Below are 20,730 nucleotides of genomic sequence, written 5' to 3' on the forward strand. Positions count from 1 at the left end.
AGAGGAACTAAAGAGCCTCTTGATGAGGGTAAAAGAAGAGAGTGAAAAAGCTGACTTAAAACTCTATGTTCAAAACACTAAGATCATGGCATCTAGTCCCATCCCTTCACAGGAAACAAATGGGGAAAAAGTGGAAACAATGCCAGATTGTATTTTCTTGATCTCCAAAATCACTGTGATGGTGACTGCAACCATGAAATAAAAAGGCACTTACTCCTTGGAAGAAAAGCTATGACAAACCTAACTATGAAAAATAGCATATTAAAAAAACAGAGATATCACTTTGTTGACAAAGGTCTGTATAATAAAACTCATGGTTTTTCCAATAGTCATGTACAGATGTGGAAATTGGACTATAAGGAAAGGCTGAGCACAGAGGAATTGATGTTTTTGAACTGTGGTGTTGGAGAAGACTCTTGAGAGTCCCTTGGACTGCAAGGGGATCAAACCGTTAATCCTGAAGGAAATCAATCCTGAATATTCATTGGAAGAACTGATGCTGAAGCTGAAGCTCCAATACTTTGGCCATCTGCAGTGAAGACCTGACGCACTGGAAAAGATCCTGATAGTGGGAAAGATTGAAGGCAGGAGGAGAAATGTTCAACAAAGGACAAGATGGTTGAATGGCATCACTGACTCAATGGATATGAGTTTGAGCAAGCTCCGGTAAAGGGTGAAGGGCAGGGAAGCCTGGTGTGCTGCAGTCCATGGTGTCCCAAAAAGTTGGACAAGACTTGGCAGCTGAACAAGCATGACAACCTTGCCGACAAGATTATGGGGCAGCATTGTAGAGTTGTAACTTTGCATTCAGGTCTCTATGATTTCACTTTTTGTTGTTTTATAAAATTACTGTTGTTTAATCACTAAGTTCTGTCTGACTCTTGTGACCTCATGGACTGTAATCAGCTAACTCTATCCATGGGATTTCCCAGGTAAGAACACTGGAGTGGGTTGCCATTTCCTTCTTCAGGGGATCTTCCTGTCCCAGTGATTGAACCCAGGGCTCCTGCATTGGCAGGTGGTTTCTCTACCACTGAACTATGAAGGAAGCTCTTTTTAAAATTATATTTGCCCAATTTATGCCAAATATTATTTGGTTTATATCATTTTCTGAAGATATCATGCAGTTTTATGAAAACAGTTTAGAAACTCTAGTATTCTACTTCTGTTCCTCAATTCTTTTAGTTAAATAAAATATTATTTTTGAAGGGAGAATGTTTTACTGAAATTCATCCTTATATAATTTTTAAACAATCATTTAGTGATAATCTTGTTCAGTAGAAGATAAACAATATTTTGCTCCTTGGAAATATTTCTGTGCATTTATTGTTCTTAATGAATTGCAATATTTCAGTGTAGCAATGACTATGCAAATGAAAGACTGTGTTCCCATAGGAGGGTAAGTGAGATGAGTGAGCTGAATGACCAAATTTCACATTTTTATTATACAGATTGTTAAAGACTTTTAGGTCATTTAAGTCAGTGTTATTTTGCATGTATAAGAAAGTAGATGAAAGCAGAAGATTATGAACAAAAGAAGACATTATAAAGTATAATTAAAAGATTCACAGAGAAATAGAACTTACTTTCCCTGAAAATTTAGAAATATGGATTTTAAGATTTGTGACAGGCAAGTTTGCTCTGGCTACAATTTTAATTAAGTATGGATGACTAGCAAATATAAATGGGTACATCTAACATGATTTGCTTTTATAAAAAAATTAAAAGATTTAATCCTTGTGTTTATAACTGTCAAAGAGCAAAATAACATATAGGTATGTACATATAACTGAGTTAAATGAACTGCAAAGAGCCATATTTTTTATTTCCAATTAGAACATTTATTGGTCACCAACATAAATCATCTGATAGTGTCCAAGCAAACAAATGACGGGAGACATGTGACAGACAAGCTAATAAATAATAAATTCTCTGAAATTCTTGAGTTTTTCATGCTATATAGGGCTAAGGTTATCTTGATTCATCGATTGAATAACATTATGTCAAATCCACTCATGGTAGCAGATGTTGGGTTACTATAGTCAGAGTTTAGTAGAAGCTGGAGAAACCACATCTTCTAAAGAACAGTGGGCGGTGACAGCAGCCAGAGCCAAAGCTTCCGAAACCAGAGCCACATCCGTAGCCTCCAAAGCCAGAGCCAAAGCGCAGCCTGCGGAAGCCGCCGCATCCACAGCCATGGCCGAAGCCCAGGCCGCCAAAGCCCAGGCCGCCGAAGCCTCCACAGCCGTAGCCCAGGCCTCCGTAGTAGTTCCTGCAATGGCACATGGTGTCAGGGGGGTGAGTCCGGTTTGCTGTTCAAAGTGAGAACCTGAGTGTGGATGTCAGCTCCTGTAGAGGGATGCTTATATACCCTGGACACAACACGTGGTGATACAGGAGGCCACTTCTTTGCATCATTCCAAATTATGCATTTACTTGAGGCCAATTACTAATCTGTTTGCTGACACAAGGAGAGGCACACACTCATTAAATTGTTTGAGATTGCATAACTGCCTGGTCAAAATGTTCTTGAACTCACTACATTCTTTTTTAATGAGAGAAGAAAATATCTTCAAAGTCACAAAATAAAAATTCCCTGAATAGAATTCATTACTAAGCATGTTGCATCATTCATATTGGGCAGTATTTTCCTATTGAATATTATCTCATTTCTCATTATAGCATTCTTTGGATTGTTGTGTATTAATTCCACCTAGATTTAGATACACTGATCAAGATTAAATTTTTTAAATCTATAAAATTCTTTAAAGAAATCTCAAATTTATTTCCATTTATACATTATGTACATAGAGAAATTATATAATATGCATATATATGACATATAGACACACAAAACAATACTATTTGATTTTATATAACAACTTAAAAAACATTTTTTTTGGTTTATCAATATAATAAAATTTATTTCAGGAACTGACAGACTGTGAAAAGGAACGAATTCACTTGCATAATATGTTTGAAAACCATGAAAAAATATTCTCTTTACATTGCTGTCCATGTTTACAAATTGGACAATACCCAGATAGCTCAAAATGCAAGTGATTTTGTCTGCATGCTTTACAGTTACCGTTTTTCTTCTCTTATGTGAACTTCTTCATTATCCATATGTTACTCTCTTATTCAGCCCTTCTTTAAATCTCATTCCACAGTTATTCCCAATACATGCTTGCACCACCTAGATTTTTGCTTTTATATTCTTTCCCAATCAATATTTTATCCCTCTATTCATTTCTAGTTTGATCATATTATTTTTGCCTTTAAAATTTCTCTAACAGTTCCGACTGTCTGAGCCCTTTATTTTCTCTCAGGCAATCAGCATTTTTTTAAAATAATAAACTGCTTACTTATTAAGGCTTTAGATATAATAAAAAAAGATTTATATGCTTTTAAAAATTATATAACATTTCTAACAGATCTTCTTAAAATCCTGATGTCCTGAATATTGCCAAAAATGAATGTACTGATGAAATGACTGAGACAGGAACAGGTCTTTGATGCAGTTGGCCAGTCTTCTGCTTTTTCTTGGTTCACTCCGTGAAGATGGTAAATCCAACCTATGTTCAAGTTCCTCTGAATGTGAAAATATCTTGGACTTGAGTCTCTAACAACATGTTCACGTTCCATTACTTAATCATGTTATGGAGTATTTTGTTTTCTTTTGTTACTGGTGCTTTGTTTTGATTTGTCTTGAGGTTTATAAATGACATTTTCATTGAGATATAATTGACAAGTATTATTGTATTGGTTTCAGGTATACGGTGTAATGATTCAATATTTGTATACATTGCGAATTGATAACCTTCAGTTCAGTTCAGTCACTCAGTCGTGTCCAACTCTTTGTGACCCCATAAATCGCAGCACTCCAGGCCTCCCTGTCCACCACCAACTCCCGGAGTTTACTCAAACTCATGCCCATCGAGTCAGTGATGCCATCCAGCCATCCAGCCATCTCATCCCCTTCTCCTCCTGCCCCCAATCCTTCCCAGCATCAGGGTCTTTTCCAATGAGTCAACTCTTCTCATGAGGTGACCAAAGTACTGAAGTTTCAGCCTCAGCATCAGTCCTTCCAATGAACACCCAGGACTGATCTCCTTTAGGATGGACTGGTTGGATCTCCTTGAAGTCCAAGGGACTCTCAAGAGTCTTCTCCAACCCCACAGTTCAAAAGCATCAATTCTTCGTGCTGAAGCCTGGCTTGGAGAATTTTGAGCATTACTTTGCTAGTGTGTGAGATGAGTGCAATTGTGCGGTAGTTTGAGCACTCTTTGGCATTGCCTTTCTTAGGGATTGGAATGAAAACTGACCTTTTCCAGTCCTCTGACCACTGCTGAGTTTTCCAAATTTGCTGGCATATTGAGTGCAGCACTTTCACAGCATCATCTCTCAGGATTTGAAATAGCTCAACTGGAATTCCATCACCTCCACTAGCTTTGTTTGTAGTGATGCTTCCTAAGGCCCACTTGACTTCACATTCCAGGATGTCTGGCTCTAGGTGAGTGATCACACCATCATGATTATCTGGGTCATGAAGATCTGTTTCGTATTGTTCTGTATATTCTTGCCACCTCTTCTTAATATCTTCTGCTTCTGTTAAGTCCCTACCATTTCTGTCCTTTATCGAGCCCATCTTTGCAAGAAATGTTCCCTTGCTATCTCTAATTTTAGGCCGAAAGGAGCTACCCCATGCCCGAGATCAGGGGCTGCGACAGAGAGGAGCAACCCCAGGTCCAAGGAGCGGTGGCTGCGCAGGCGCAGGAGGGCCGAGAGGAGCTACTCAACATTCAAGGTCCGGAGGGGTGACCTCTTCCAAGTTACGGAAGGGTGGCTGCGCTTTGCTGGAGCAGCCGTGAAAAGATAACCCATGTCCAAGGTAAGAGAAACCTAAGTAAGACGGTAGGTGTTGTGAGAGGGCATCAGAGGGCAGACACACTGAAGCCATAATCACAGAAAACTAGCCAATCTGATCCATCTGATCACCTTAATAAGTCTAGTTAAATACACACCACACTGTTGCAATTTTTCCCTGTGATAAAAACTATGAAGTTTACTATGAAGTTTTCCTCTCTTAATAGTTCCCAAATGTACAATATGGTGTTACTAACCATATCCCCTATGCTGTACCTCAGATGCCCATGATATATATTTTATAACTTGAAGTTTGTAACTTTTGAGCACTTTCACCCATTTTGCCCAAGCCTCTGCACCTGTCTCTAGAAACCACCAATATGTTATATCTGTGAGTTCAAATTTTTGTTTTTTTAATCCTACATAAAAGTGAGATCATACAATATTTGTCTTTTTTTGGTCTTTTTTCAATTAGCATAATACTTTCAAAGTCTGTCTATGTTGTTGCCAGTAGAAAAATATCTTTCTTTTTATGGCTGAATAATACTTCATTTTAAACATAACACATTTTCCTTGTTGATTTTTCCATTAGTTGTCTCTTAAGTTAATTTTGTACCTGGACTGTTCTTAATGATGTACCCATGATCAGTCTGGGTACTGATCATGTCTGGGTACAGTCTGAGTACAGTCATGTCTGACTGTTTGCGACACTATGGACCATAGCTCACCAGGCTCCTCCATCCATGGCATTCTCCAGGCAAGAACACTGCGGTGAATTGCCATGCCCTCCTCTGGGGAACTTCCCAACCCAGCGACTGAACCCAAGTCCCTTATGCCTCCTGCATTGGCAGGTGGGTTCTTTACCATAGCACCAGCTGGGAAGCCATAAATAATATATGTGCTGTGCCACACTTAGTCACTCAGTTGTGTCCAAGTCTTTGTGACCCCATGGACTGTAGGACTGCCAGGCTCCTCTGTCCATGGGAATTCTCCAGGAAAGAATACTGGAGTGGGTTGCCGTGTCCTCTTCCAGGGGATCTTCAAGGATCAAATCCACATCTGCAGTCCAGCATTGCAGTTGGATTCTTCACTGTCTGAACCACCAGGAAAGCCCAAGAATACTGGAGTGGGTAGCCTATCCCTTCTCCAGAGGATCTTCCTGGTCAAGGAATTGAACTGGGTTGTCCTGCATTGCAGGAGGATTCTTCACCAGCTGAGCTCCCAGGGGAGCACCAAATAATGTATATGGGGTTGCAGATATATTTTCTTTTTTCTTTCTTTCTTTTTTTCTTTGCTTTGTAAGACCACAGGGCTTGTGGCATCTCAGTTCCCTGACAAGGAATTGAGCCTGATACCTGGCAATGAAAGCCCAGAATCTTAACCACTAGGCCACTGGAAAACTCCACTCAAATATCTTTTTCAGTTAGTGTCTTAATGATGTTTTTGATAATACATTTTACCAACCTGATTTATTTACTGTTTTTCCAAACCAAAAACTTGTCAAATTAATAGAATAATAAATTCTGCAGGCCACAACTTGTAATAATTACCTAAGAAGAATTATTAACTCAAATGGCTTTCAGCTTTATAGGAATATTTAACTCAAAATATAATCAATCCTACTGTTAAATCCTCCTTTCTCTTTTAGCAAACTTTATTCCATCTTAATTTTTTATTCTGAAAATGAAAGTAGTTGTCAAAGACTTTTTTTTTTCCTCAGTGAGTAATTTTGAAGTCAAATAATGACAAAGAAATCTAAGTTTAAGCATCTCATAAATGATTAAGCAAATTTGCTAGACTGAGTGTGATAAGGGCTACATTATGTTCTTATTGCCAATGAAATAGCTATGTTCATATGATATAAAAAATAATAAATTTTACAATTTTTTAAAAAGCTAAAAGATGAAATATAGCATGAATTTATTTTGTATTTTCAAAGAAAATAGTAATATGTAAATACATAATGAAAAACAAAAAATGTGAATGAATGCTATGAAATATATGAATCAGATATTTTTTATATATTTTATTCTGGGTAAAACAACAGAACAATAGTAATGTCCTTTGGATATTAATTATCTTTGAAAACTGAGAAATGTATATTTCTTTTGAGAATCCTTTGCAGAGTGACCTTTGTGATTAATTCAGTGGACTCTAAGACTTGGGCAATTCTTTGCTAATCTTTTTAGGAACTGCCTACAAGAATACAGTGAGTTGATTGTGAAGCTCAGATCCTGTTTTGACATGCTAAATGATGAAAATATATTCTTCCATTGGCCAAATTGTAGCTTTTACTTGGAAGGGCATTTCTGGTGGCTCAGTGGTAAAGAATCCACCTGACAATGAAGAAGACACAGGTTTGATCCCTGGGTTGGGAAGATCCCCTGATGAAGGAAATGGCAATTCACTACAGGATTATTGTATGGAAAATCTCATGGACAGTTGAGCTTGGCAGGCTACAGTTCATGGGGTCACTAAACATTTGGACACAAATAGGGGAGCCCAAATTAGTGACTAAACAGCAACAACAAAGGGCATTTCTGCCATGAACTCAAAATGTGTTCCTTAGACAAAACTAATTGAATTGTAAAGTAGAATGTAATAAAACATGATAATGTATTTCTTTTTAGAAATGTCACACACAACACTTCTCTATTTAATGACATTGATGACTCTGTTTTTAGCCGTATAGAGCATGTTCCTAAACTTGAAACTATTACCTGATTGCATGCATGCTTACTCAGTCACTTCACTCCTGTTCAATGCTTTTTTTTTTTTATTGTAGTGGTTTTTGCCATACATTGACATGAATCAGCCATCTGTTCAACTCTTTTGGTACCCATAGACCATAGCCTGACAGGCTCCTCTGTTCATGGGATTTTTCTGGCAAGAATACTGGAGTGGGTTGCCAGACCCTCCTCTAGGGGAACTTCCAGACCCAGGAAACATACCTCTGTCTCCTGCATTAGCAGGCAATTCATTACCACCGAGCTAGCTATTCAGGAAGCCCTTTTAAAAATTATATTTGCCAGTTTATACCAAATATTACTTGATTTATAGCATTATCTGAAGATATCGTTCAGTTTTAGGGAAATAATTGAGAAAATCTGGTATTTTACCTAGTTTATTTCTCATTTCTTATTTTGCAATAAAATGATCATTTTTGAAGTGAAAATATTTTACTGAAATTCCCCTATATATAATTTTTAAGTATTATCAAATGGTAATTTTGGTCAGTTGAAGATTAACAATGTTTTACTCCTTGATAATTGTTCTGTGCATTTATTGTCCTTCTTGTTGTTCAGTCGCAAAGGTGTGTCTGATCTGTGCAACTCCATGAGCTGCAGCACACCAGGCTTCCTTGTCCTTCACTATCTACCAGAGTTTGCTCAAACTCTTGTCCTTTGAGTTGGTGATGCCACCCAACCATTTCATCTCTGTCACCCCCTTCTCCTCCTGCCCTCAATCTTTCCCAGCATTGGGGTCTTTTCCAATGAATTCTTACTGGATTATAAATACTTCAGTGTAGTAATGATGATACAGATGAAGGACTGTGTTCCCATAAGAGGGTGAGATGAGTGAGTTGAATGACCAAAGTTCATGCTTTTATTGTGTAGTTAATGACTTTTAGATCATTTAAGTCAGTCTTACGTTATATACATAACGAACTAGATGAAAGTAGAAGATTGTGAAGAAAGGAAGATAACATATAATTCAAACAGTCACAGGGAAACAGAGCTTACTTTCTTCAAAACTTTAAAAATATGGATTTTAAGTATTGTGAAATGCAAGCATGCTCTGATATAGTTTTAATAATATGGATGACTACCAGTTATAAATAGCTATATCTAAGATGACTTATTTTCATACAAAATTAATGGAAATAATCCTTATATTTATAATTGACTAACAGCAAAATTTCAAATAGGTATGTACACATAGCTGAGTTAAATGAACCACAAAGAGCCATATTTTTTATTTCCAATTAGATCATTTATTGGTCATCAACATAAGTCATCTGTTAGTGTCCAAGCTAACAAATGCCAGGAGACATGCTTCTAAATAATACATTTTCTCAAATTCTTCAGTTTTTCATGCTATATAGGCCTAGGCCAATTTCAATTCATCGACTGAATAACATTATGTCGAATCCACTCATGGTAGCAGATGTTGGGTTACTATAGCCAGAGTTTAGTAGAAGCTGGAGAAACCACATCTTCTAAAGAACAGTGGGCGGTGACAGCAGCCAGAGCCAAAGCTTCCGAAACCAGAGCCACATCCGTAGCTTCCGAAACCAGAGCCACATCCGTAGCCTCCAAAGCCAGAGCCAAAGCTCAGCCTGCGGAAGCTGCCGCATCCACAGCCACGGCCGAAGCCCAGGCCGCCGAAGCCTCCGCAGCCGCAGCCCAGGCCTCCGTAGTAGTTGCTGGAATGGCACATGGTGTCAGGGGGGTGAGTCCGGTTTGCTGTTCAAGACCAGGTCCTGAGTGTGGATGTCAGATCGTGCAGAGGGACGCTTATATACCTTGGTCAGAACACGTGGTTAAGCATGTGACCATTCCTTTGTATCATTTCAAGTTGGGCATTTACCTGAGGCAAATTGTTAATCTGTTTGCTGACACGAGGAGAGGCCCACACTCATTAAATTGTTGAGATTGCATAACTGCCTGGTTTAAAGGCCCTTGAACTCATTACATTTTTCTTTAATGAGAGAAAAAAAATCTGCTTTCAAAGTCAGAAAATAAAAATTCTCTGAATAGAATTCTCCATTACTAAGCACACTGCATCATTCATACTTGACAGTGTTTCCTCGTTGAACATTCTTTTTATTTTCATGGCATTCTTTGGATTGTCGTGTATTAATTCCACCTAGATTTACATACCATGATCAAAATTAATTTTTTTTAATTATAAAATACTTTAAATAAATATCAAATTCACTTCCCATTTGTATATACATATATAAATTATATATAATATGTACACATATATATACACACACACAGGAAAACTGTTTTGATTTTATTGAACAGCTTGCAAAACATCTTTGGTTTATCAACATAATAAAATTTATTTCAGGAACTGAGGGACCATCTAATGGAACAAGCTCACTTTTTATAATCAGTCTGAAAACTATGAAAAAATATTATCTTTACATCGTTATGCACTTTCCCAAAATAAACAATACCCAAAATATCTAAAAATGTAGATGATTTCTTTGAGAAAAACAATCTTTTTCATAAGTGGTACTGAAAAAAATTTCATTCTTCCTGAAGAATGAAATAAGTATAATTCTATAGTACAGTATACAAAAAACAGACACAAAATGGAGCAAAGATCTAAATGTAATACTAGATACTATAAAGCTTTTAGTTTCATTGATCTTTGCTATTGTTTTATTCACTTCTATTTTATTTATTTCTGCTCTGATTGTTTAGAATTTCTTTCCTTAACATAACTGTGGGGGTTTTTTTTGTTCTTTCTCTAGTTGCTTAAAGGATAAATTTAGTTTGTTTATTTGAGATTTTTCCTATTTCCTGAGGTAAGATTTTCTGTCTGAAAAATCTCTGCATTGACAAAAGTAGGGTTTTAAAATTCCGCATTATTATTGTCTTACTGACTTGATTTCTTTTTATGGCTATTATCATTTGCCATATATACTGAGGTGCTCCTATCTTGAGTGCCTTTAAATTTACGATTGCAATATCTTCTTGGATTTATCCAGTCATTGTTATACAGTGACCTTCTTGGTCTCTTGTGACAGTTTCTATTTTAATGTCTGACATGAGTACCGCTACTCCAGCATTCTTTTGATATCCATTTGCATGAAATATCTTTTGCCATCCTTTCACTTTCAATTTGTATGTGTCCCTGAAATGGCTCTCTTGTCAACAGCATATATGGGAATTTGTTTCGTATCCATTCAGCCAGTCTATGTTTTTTGCTTGGAGCACTTAATTCATTTACATTTAAAGTAATTGTCAATTTGCATGTTATTATTGCCGTTTTGTTAATTACTTTGGATTTACTCTTGTAAGGGCAGGATGTATTTTCTCTGAAGGGTCAGCTCTCTTCTGAATTGTGCAGTATCCTGGGCAACATTAACCTCTGCATCTTGTGCCACACTCTCCTTTGTTACAAACAGTGCTTCCTGTTTTAGAATAACATTAACATTTAGTATGTACATATAAAAAAAAAAGCTGGCTTAAAACTCAGTATTCAAAGAACTAAGATCATGGCATCAGGTCCCATCACTTCAAGGCAAATAGATGAGGAAAAAATGTAAACACTGGTAGACTTTATTTTCTTGGGCCTCAAAATCACTGAGGACAGTGACTGCAGCCACAAAATTAAAAGACGCTTGTTCCATGGAAGAAAAGCTGTGACAATCCTAGACAGCATATTAAAAAGCAGAGAAATCACTTTGCCTACTATGGTCTGTCTAGTCAATGCTATGGTTTTTCCAGTAGTCATGTATGGATGTGAGAGTTGGACCATAAAGAAGGCTGAGCACTGAAGAACTGATGCTTTTGAATGGTGATGCTGAGGAAGACTCTTGAGAGCCCCTTGGTCAGCAAGAAGATCAAATCAGTCACTCCTAGAGGAAACTAACCCTGAATATTCACTGGAAGGACTGATGTTGAAGCTGAAGCTCCAATATTTTTGGTGATGCAAAGAACTGTCTCATAAAAAGACCCAGATCCTGGGAGAGATTGAAGACAGGAGGAGATTGTTGAATGGCATCACTGACTCAATGGACATGAGTTTGAACCACTCCAGGAAGATAGTGAAGAACAGAGAAGCCTGGCATGTTGTGGTCCATAGGGCCGCAAAGAGTCAGAGATGACTAAGTGACTGAACACCAATGGTGCACATAATGTATCTTCCTAACTTTTCACCCTGTGTTACATGTGAAAATAATGCAACTGACAACAACTTTAAGATATTAACAGCAAACAAAGTGTTATCCTTTTTTGTCAACCCAGGCATACTATTTACCATAAGATAGATATTGAAAATTTTACAGACCACACTTATCCACTGTTTGGGAAAGATTGACCTACCACCAATCACTCTGATTCTGTGTTAGAATCAGCAATACCCAGAGCATCAAAATCCACTAACAGATAACCTTGAACACAAATAGTGAAAACTGCAAATCCTAACATGTGGGAAGTGAGAAACAGCTCCTGATCCATCTTTTAAGACCCATTCTACCTAACATTCCTAGTTTCACAATTTGGAAGCAAATGGAGAATGTGCCCATGAAATCCAAGTGTTCACCATCCATCAGTGCAATTACGCTGTCAGAGTCCCTCTTCCTGAGGAACTAGCAGGGTGCTGAGGAGAAACAACGGAGCCCTACTGAACTGGGCACAGACATGAGAAATTAAGACAGGAAAGCAGACTTCACAAGAGAATCTGTGAGAAGAACTGATCATCAGTCTCAACCCAGCAGGTGCAGTAGCTCTGCAGAAGTGGCAGAAAGCTAAGACCAGGCAAAGAACTGAAAGCTTCAGGGACAGAAATACACCAGAGCTCAGAGGATTTCCTTCTGAGTGTCTGATTGGTTGCCAAGACGCTGGTGACTAAGTCTGTGGTCTGTGAAAATCTGAAAACTTTTAGTACCTTGTAGCCTTGTGACAGTGGACACGCAAAGAAGAGAAAGGGACTATTTGTAATTCTGATGAACACGTTGGGTCTGGTGATCCAGTGGTTAAGACTCTGCCTTGCAATACAAGGAACACCAGTTAAATCCCTGGTGTGGGAAGATTCCACATGCCACAGAGCAACTAAGCCTTGTGAGGAGCAACTAGCGAGCCCAATCACTGCAATTACCGAAGCTTGTGGTGCCTAGAGCCCGGGAACTGCAACAGGAGAATCCCCTGCAATGAGAAGCCTGTGCACTGCGATGAAGAGTAGACCCTGCTGGCAGCAACTAGAAAAACCCACATGCAGCAGCAAAGACCCACTGAACCAAAAAATTAAACAAATAAATACATGAATAGATGAACACTTTAAAAAAATACTGGACCTGGAGAAAACCCTTGAAATGAGTTTACTGAGTGAATGACTGAAAAGAAAATTAGGGATCTTATAGGTTCTGGTGATGTGTGGACACAGCAGTTTTGCATTCCAGTGGAGTCACCGAAAGTAATAAATAATAATAGGACTACTACCAGGCAGAAGGAGATGGCAGTGCTGCAGGAGTCTTGGGTGGCCTCAGATAGCCAATCCCCCACTGATGAGGCAATCCCTGCAGTCTGGCCTCTGTGGCATGGCCCGGCCCTTCTTGAGTGGAGACTAGGACCCGGGGTGGAAAGCCCTTCATCCTGAGAAACAAGCATGGTGGAAAAGTGGCCTCGCCCCCACCCGTCATGCACCAGCGGGTACTAAACCTTTTGTAGATGACCTCCTTCTGGATTGGGTTTCTGACTTAGCAGAGCAGCTCCCTCACTGTTGTGCTTGTTGTTTAGTCTCCCAGTCGTGTCCAACTCTTTGCGACCCCATGGACAGCAGCACACCAGACTTCCCTGTCTTTCGCCTTCTCCCAGAGCTTGCTCAAACTCATGCCCATGGAGTCGATGATGCTTTCCAACCCTCTCATCCTCTGCTGTCCCCTTCTCCTCTTGCCTTCAATCTTTCCCAACATCAGTGTCTTTTCCAGTGAGTAGGCTCCGGGCATCAGGCAGCCAAAGTATTGGAGCTTGAGCTTCAGCATCAGTCTTTCCAGTGAATATTCAGGATCGATTTCCTTTACAATTGACTGATTTGATCTTCTCTGTGTCTCTGGTGGCCCAGATGGCAAAGTATCTGCCTGCATTGCAGGAGACCCTGATTCGATCCATGGGTCAGGATGCTCCTCTGGAGAAGGGCATGGCAATCCACTGCAGTATTCTTGCCTAGAGAATTCCATGGACAGAGAAGCCTGGCGGGCTACAGTCCATGGGATCACAAAGAGTTGGACAGGACTAAGCAACTAACACTTCCCTCACTGGCATCTATTGAATGTCAGCCCTGGACCCAAGGGTTTGGGGAAAAAAAAGTAATAATAATCCTTACATGAGAAAGAGGCTTTAGACTGATTGATGGGTTGGGATTGAGGTCTCTGAGGGCAGACACTAGTTTCAATTTTAGTTTGCTTTTGTTTTGTTTTGTTTGTTTGTTTTCAACTGTCAATTCTGCCAGAAGCTGTGAGAGAAGTGGAATCCATCTTTCAGGTGAGACAGTTGGAATGCCAGAAGCTGTGGACATATGAGCTGAAGAAACCAACTGGGACATGGTGCAGGGGAGCATGGAGATCCTGAGTGAGAAGAGGTCCGTGCTGGACGTCACTGGAGCAAATAGAAATGAAGGAGATGAGGTCTTTATGAACAGCAAAGCGCCAGCTGAGAATCATACTTGACTCACAGTCCAAAAGGATTAAATCTCAGACCCTAAGAGGGAAGAACAAAATGCAGATAATCTTTATTCTATACTTTACAGTTACCATTTTTCTTCTCTTCTCTAATCTTCTTCATAATCCATATATTGCTCTTATTCAATCTCTCTTTAAATCTCTCATTCTGCAGTCATTCTCACTACATGCTTTGACAATCTAAATTGTTTGTTCTTATCTTTTTTTCCAGTTAATATTTTATCCCTCTATTTGGGTCTCTAGTTCTGGCATAATACTTATGCTTTTAAGTTATCTTTATTCCCGGTGCCCCAGCCCCTGTCAGGTAATTAGCAAATATTTTTTTATAATATATTACTTATTCATTAAGGTTTTATATTTTTTTCAAAAAAAAAGATTTATATGTTTTAAAAATTATGAAGAAACCAATACACTGTATTTTTTAATTAAATAAAAAATAGAAAAATTATATAATATTTTTAACAGAGCTTCTTAAAATCCCAATGCCTTGAATATTTCCAGAACTGAATATGTAGTGATGAAATTACTGAGACAAGAATAGATATATGAAGTATGTTTAGTCATCTGCTCTTTCTTGGTTCACTCCATGAAGATGGTAAGTTCAGTTCAGTTGCTCAGTCGTGTCTGACTCTTTGCGACCCCATGAACTGCTGCATGCCAGGCTTCCCTGTCCATCACCAACTCCCGGAGTTTACACAAACTCATGTCCATTGAGTCAATGGTGCCATCCAACCATCTCATCCTCTGTCGTCCCCTTCTCTTCCTGCCCTCTATCTTTCCCAACATCAGGGTCTTTTCAAATGAGTCACTCTTCCTATCAGGTGGCCAAAGTATTGGAGTTTCAGCTTCAACATCAGTCCTTCCAGTGAACACCCAGGACTGATTTCCTTTAGGATGGACTGGTTGGATGTCCTTGCAGTCCAAGGGACTCTGAAGAGTCTTTTCTAACACCAGAGTTCAAAAGCAATTTTTTGGCGCTCAGCTTTCTTTATAGTCCAACTCTCACATTCATACATGACTACTGGAAAAACCATAGCCTTGACTAGATGGACCTTTGTTGACAAAGTAATGTCTCTGCTTTTTAATATGCTGTCTAGGTTGGTCAAAACCTTCCTTCCAAGGAGTAAGCATCTTTTAATTTCATGACTGCAGTCACCGTCTGCAGTGATTTTGGAGCCCAAAAAAATAGTCAGCCATGAAGATGGTAAACCCAGCCCGCATTCAAGTTCCTCTGAACATGACCATATCTTGGACTCACATCTTTAAGAACATGTTCACTTTCCATGGCTTAAACATGTTAGTGAGGTTTTTTTTGTCATGTTTTGCTACTGTTGCTTTGTTTTGATTTGTCTTGAGGTTTGTGAATAACATTTCTATTGAGATATAACTGATATATATTATTATATTAGTTTCAGGTATAAAACATAGTGATTCAGTATTTGTATACATTGAAAGATGAGCATCATAATAAGTCTAGTTAAATTTATCACCACACAGTTATAATTTTTTCCTGTGATAAAACTACTAACATTACTCTCTTAATAACTGTCAAATGTACAGTATGGTGTTTTTAACCATATTCCCTGTGTTATACATTATATCCCTATGATATTTATTTTATAACTTAAAGTTTATAACTTTTGACCATTTTCATCCATTTTGCCCAATCGTCAGCCCCTGTCTCTGGCAGCCACCAATCTATTACATCCATGAGTTCAGATTTTTATTTTTTTGATCCAGTGTATAAGTGAGATCACACAATATTTGTCTTTCTTTGTCTTATTTCACTTAACATAATGCCTAGAAAGGCCTTCTATGTTGCTGCAAGTACAAACATTCCTTTCTTTTTATGGCTGAATAATATTTCACACATTTTCTTTGTCCATCATTCCATCGATTGTCTCTTAGGTTGATTCCACACCTGGGGTATTGTAATTAATGTTGCAATGAACATGGGGGTGCAAATGTTTTTCCTTTTTTCTTTCTTTCTTTCTTTTAACCCTGTCATATGGCTTGTAGCAAGCTGTGGAAAATTCTTAAAGAGCAGGGGATACCAGACCACCTTGCCTGCCTCCTGCAAAACCTGTCTGAAGGTCAAGAAGCAAGAGTTAGAACCTGTCATGGAACAATGGACTGGTTCAAAATTAGGAACGGAGCATAAGCTGGAATCAAGATTGCCGGGGAAATATCAATAACCTCAGATATGCGGATGACACCACCCTTATGGCAGAAAGTGAAGAGGAACCAAAGAACCACTGGATGAAGGTGAAAGATGAGCGTGAAAAAGCTGGCTTAAAACTAATCATTCACAAAATGAAGATCATGACATCCAGTCCCATCACATCATGGCATATAGATGGGGAGACAATGGAAACAGTGAGAAAACTGTTTTCTTGGGCTCCAAAAATCAATGCAGATAGTGACTGCAGCCATGAAATTAAAAGATGCTTGCTCCTTGGAAGAAAAGCGATGGCAAACCTGTTGCTGTCATGTGCTTAGTCGCTCAGTTGTGTCTGACTCTTTGCGGCCCCATGGACTATAGCCCCCAGGCTCCTCTTCCATGGGGATTGTAGAGGCAAGAATACTGGAGGGAATGCCATGCCCTTCTCCGGGGGATCTTCCCAACCCAGGGATTAAACCCAGGTCTCCCACATTGCAGTTGGATTCTTTACCAGCTGAGTGATCAGGGAAGCCCTAGATAAACCTAGACAGCATGTTAAAAAGTACAGATGTTACTTTGCCAACAAAGGTCCATCTAGTCAAAGCTATGATTTTTCTAGTGATCATGTATGGATGTGAGTGTTGGACCATAAAGAAGACTGAGCATTAAAGAATTGATGCTTTTGAACTGTAGTGCTGAAGAAGGCTCTTGAGAGACTCTTGGACTGCAAGAAGATAAAATCATTCAGTCTTTAAGGAAATCAGTGTTGAATTTTTACTGAAAGGACTGATGCTGAAGCTGAAGCTCCAATACTTCGGACACCTGATGAGAAGAGCTGAGTCATTAAAATAAAACTTGATCAGGGCAAGATTGAAGGTAGGAGGAGATTAGCGCAGAGGATGAGGTGTTTGGATGGTATCACCAGCCCAATGGACATGAGTTTGAGCTAATTCTGGGAAATGGCAATGGACAGGGAAGCCTGGCATGCTGAAGTCCATGAAGTCACAAAGAGTCAGACAGAACTGAGCAACTGAACAAAAACAACATATTTGGCTGTGGGATCTCAGTTCTCTGACCGGGAATTGATCCTGGTCCATGGCAGTGAAACTCCAGAATCCTAACCAGTAGATCACCAGGGAACTCCCTCAAATTTTTCTTTGAGTTAGTGTTTCAATAACATTTTTGATAATACTTTTACCTAACTGTATTTGTTTACTGTCATTCCAAACAAAAATATTTGTTAAATTAATAAAATAATAAATTGTGCATGCCACAACGTGCAATGATTCCCTAAGATAAATTATTTATTCAAATGGCCTTTGGGATTTGAAGGCATATTTAACTCAAAGTACTTATTAACCCTATTGTTAAATCCTGCTTTCCCCTTTATCGAATTTATTTTTATTATTTTTTAGAAAAAAACACAAATTGATGGCAAAAACTGTAGTTTTCTCAAGGAGTAATTTTGAAGACAAATGATGACAAATAAATCTAACAAGTTTAAGAATCATTCCATGAATGATTAAGTAGTCTGCTAGATTAAGTGTAATGAGGGCTAATTTTTGTTATTTCCAATGAATATAGCTATGTTCACATGAGATAAAAATTCAATAGATTTTACAAACTTTTAAAAACTGAATAAAGAAATATGGCATGATTTGTTTGTGTATTTTCAAAGAAAATACTATGTAAATATGTAATTAGAACAAAAAAATTTGAGACAATGCTGTGAAATATTTGAACCAGGTTTTTTTTAATTGATTTCATTCTGGGTTAAATAATGGAACAATATTAATATCTTTTGGATATCAATTATGTTTGGAAGCTGAGAAATATATGTTTCTTTTGAGAGAAAGAAATGTTTTAATAATATGGATATATTATTTTATATATGTTTTAATATATTTTAATAGTATGGATGACTACCAATTATGAATAGGTATATCTAAGATGACTTATTTTCATACAAAATTAACAGAGATAATCCTTATATTTATAATTGACTAACAGCAAAATTTCATATAGGTATGTACACATAGCTGAGTTAAATGAACCACAAGGAACCATATTTTTTATTTCCAATTAGGTCATTTATTGGTCATTAACATAAGTCATCTGTTAGTGTCCAAGCTAACAAATGCCAGGGGACATGCTTCTAAATAATACATTTTCTCAAATTCTTCAGTTTTTCATGCTATATAGGCCTAGGCCAATTTCAATTCATCGACTGAATAATGATATGTCGAATCCACTCATGGTAGCAGATGTTGGGTTACTATAGTCAGAGTTTAGTAGAAGCTGGAGAAACCACATCTTCTAAAGAACAGTGGGCGGTGACAGCAGCCAGAGCCAAAGCTTCCGAAACCAGAGCCACATCCGTAGCTTCCGAAACCAGAGCCACATCCGTAGCCTCCAAAGCCAGAGCCAAAGCGCAGCCTGCGGAAGCTGCCGCATCCACAGCCGCGGCCGAAGCCCAGGCCGCCGAAGCCTCCGCAGCCGCAGCCCAGGCCTCCGTAGTAGTTGCTGGAATGGCACATGGTGTCAGGGGGGCGAGTCCGGTTTGCTGTTCAGACCAGGTCCTGAGTGTGGATGTCAGCTCGTGCGGAGGGACGTTTATATACCCTGGACACAACACGTGGTTAAGCATGTGACCATTCCTTTGTATCATTTCAAGTTGGGCATTTACCTGAGGCAAATTGTTAATCTGTTTGCTGACACGAGGAGAGGTACACACTCATTAACTTGTTTGAGATTGCATAACTGCCTGGTTAAAATGTTCTTGAACTCATCACATTCTTTTTTAATGAGAGAAGAAAATGTCTTCAAAGTCACAGAATAAAAATTCCCTGAATAGAATTCTTCCTTACTAAGCATATTGCATCATTCTTATTTGACGGTGTTTTTGCATTGAACATTTTCTCATTTTCATAGCATTCTTTGGATTGTTGTGTATTAATTCCACCTAGATTTAAAAACAATGATCAAAATTAAAAATTTTAAGTCTATAAAATTCTTTAAAACAATATCAAATTTATTTTCCATTTGTATATATATACAGATAGATAGATAGATAGATAGATAGATAGATAGATGTGGAGAAGGCAATGGCACCCTACTCCAGTACTCTTGCCTGGAAAATCCCATGGACGGAGGAGCCTGGTAGGCTGCAGTCCATGGGGTCGCTAAGAGTCGGACATGACTGGGCGACTTCACTTTCACTTTTCACTTTCATGCACTGGAGAAGGAAATGGCAACCCACTCGTGTTCTTGCCTGGAGAATCCCAGGGACGAGGGAGCCTGGTGGGCTTCCGTCTATGGGGTCGCACAGAGTCGGACACGAATGAAGTGACTTAGCAGCAGCATATATAGACAGAGATTATACATAATATCCATATATTATATATATATGTGTATATATACACACACACACACATACAAGAAAACTATTTTGATTTTATGCAACAGCTTACATAGCTTCCTTTTGATTTATCAACATAAATGTATTTTAGGGACTGAGGGACTAACCAAGGGAACTAACTCTCTTTCAAGAGCAGTTTGAAAACCATGAAAAAAATATTCTCTTAATATCATTATCCACTTTTCCAAAATGCTTAATATCCAAATATCTTAAAATGCAGATGATTTTACCTCTTTGCTTTACACTTATCCTTTCTCTTCTCTACTCATTTTCATAATCCATATATTACTCTTTTATTCAACTTCTCTTTAAATTTCATTCTACACTGATTCTCATTACATGTATGTGCCATCTAGAATTTGTATTCTTATCTATTTTTCCAATCATTATTTTATCCTTCTATTTGTCTCTAGTTTTATCATAAATCTCTACTTTTAAATTTTCTTTACCAATTCTGTGCATCCCATCCCCTTATTTTGTCTCAGGTGATCAGCAAATAATTTTTCATTAAGTATTCCTTATTCATTAAGATTAGATTTACAAATTTTATATGCTTTTAAAAATTATGGCAAATACCAATGCAACATTGTGAAAAAAAATTTTGTACACTTAAATTATTACAGCTGAAAATATATATGCAACACTTTTAACAAAACTTCTTAAAATCCTGGTGCCTTGAATAACTCCAAAAATGAAAGTGCAGTGATGGAATGCCTGAGATAGGAACAGGTATATGAAGTAGTTGGCCAGTCTTCTGCTGTTTCTTCGTTCACTCTGTGACTGTGAAGATGATAAACCCAACCCCCATACAAGCTCCTCTGTATGTGATCATATCTTGATCTAGGGTCTTTAACATGTTCGCTTTCT

At 38.2% G+C, this 20,730-nt stretch overlaps 3 protein-coding genes across 3 annotated transcripts; all 3 read right to left on the reverse strand.

The window, feature by feature from the left end:
- Positions 1-1,855: 1,855 nt before the first annotated feature.
- LOC139031115 (keratin-associated protein 19-3-like) lies at positions 1,856-2,286 on the reverse strand. Its single transcript, XM_070455243.1, has one exon. The coding sequence runs from the start codon at positions 2,284-2,286 to the stop codon at positions 2,050-2,052; it is 237 nt and encodes a 78-aa protein (XP_070311344.1). The 3' UTR covers positions 1,856-2,049.
- Positions 2,287-8,881: 6,595 nt separating this feature from the next.
- Positions 8,882-9,306, reverse strand: LOC139031116 (keratin-associated protein 19-3-like). The gene has a single exon (XM_070455244.1). It carries the CDS (start codon positions 9,304-9,306, stop codon positions 9,058-9,060), a length of 249 nt encoding a protein of 82 aa, XP_070311345.1. The 3' UTR covers positions 8,882-9,057.
- Positions 9,307-18,513: 9,207 nt separating this feature from the next.
- LOC110142981 (keratin-associated protein 19-3-like) lies at positions 18,514-18,982 on the reverse strand. The gene has a single exon (XM_020902472.2). It carries the CDS (start codon positions 18,980-18,982, stop codon positions 18,734-18,736), a length of 249 nt encoding a protein of 82 aa, XP_020758131.2. The 3' UTR covers positions 18,514-18,733.
- Positions 18,983-20,730: the final 1,748 nt, after the last annotated feature.

This window comes from Odocoileus virginianus, chromosome 25, assembly GCF_023699985.2.
Source record: "Odocoileus virginianus isolate 20LAN1187 ecotype Illinois chromosome 25, Ovbor_1.2, whole genome shotgun sequence".
NCBI lineage: Eukaryota > Metazoa > Chordata > Mammalia > Artiodactyla > Cervidae > Odocoileus > Odocoileus virginianus.

Coding starts and splice junctions, on each gene's coding strand:
- LOC139031115 (XM_070455243.1), bottom strand. CDS start 2,286: ATGTGCCATTGCAGGAACTACTACGGAGGCCTGGGCTACGGCTGTGGA.
- LOC110142981 (XM_020902472.2), bottom strand. CDS start 18,982: ATGTGCCATTCCAGCAACTACTACGGAGGCCTGGGCTGCGGCTGCGGA.
- LOC139031116 (XM_070455244.1), bottom strand. CDS start 9,306: ATGTGCCATTCCAGCAACTACTACGGAGGCCTGGGCTGCGGCTGCGGA.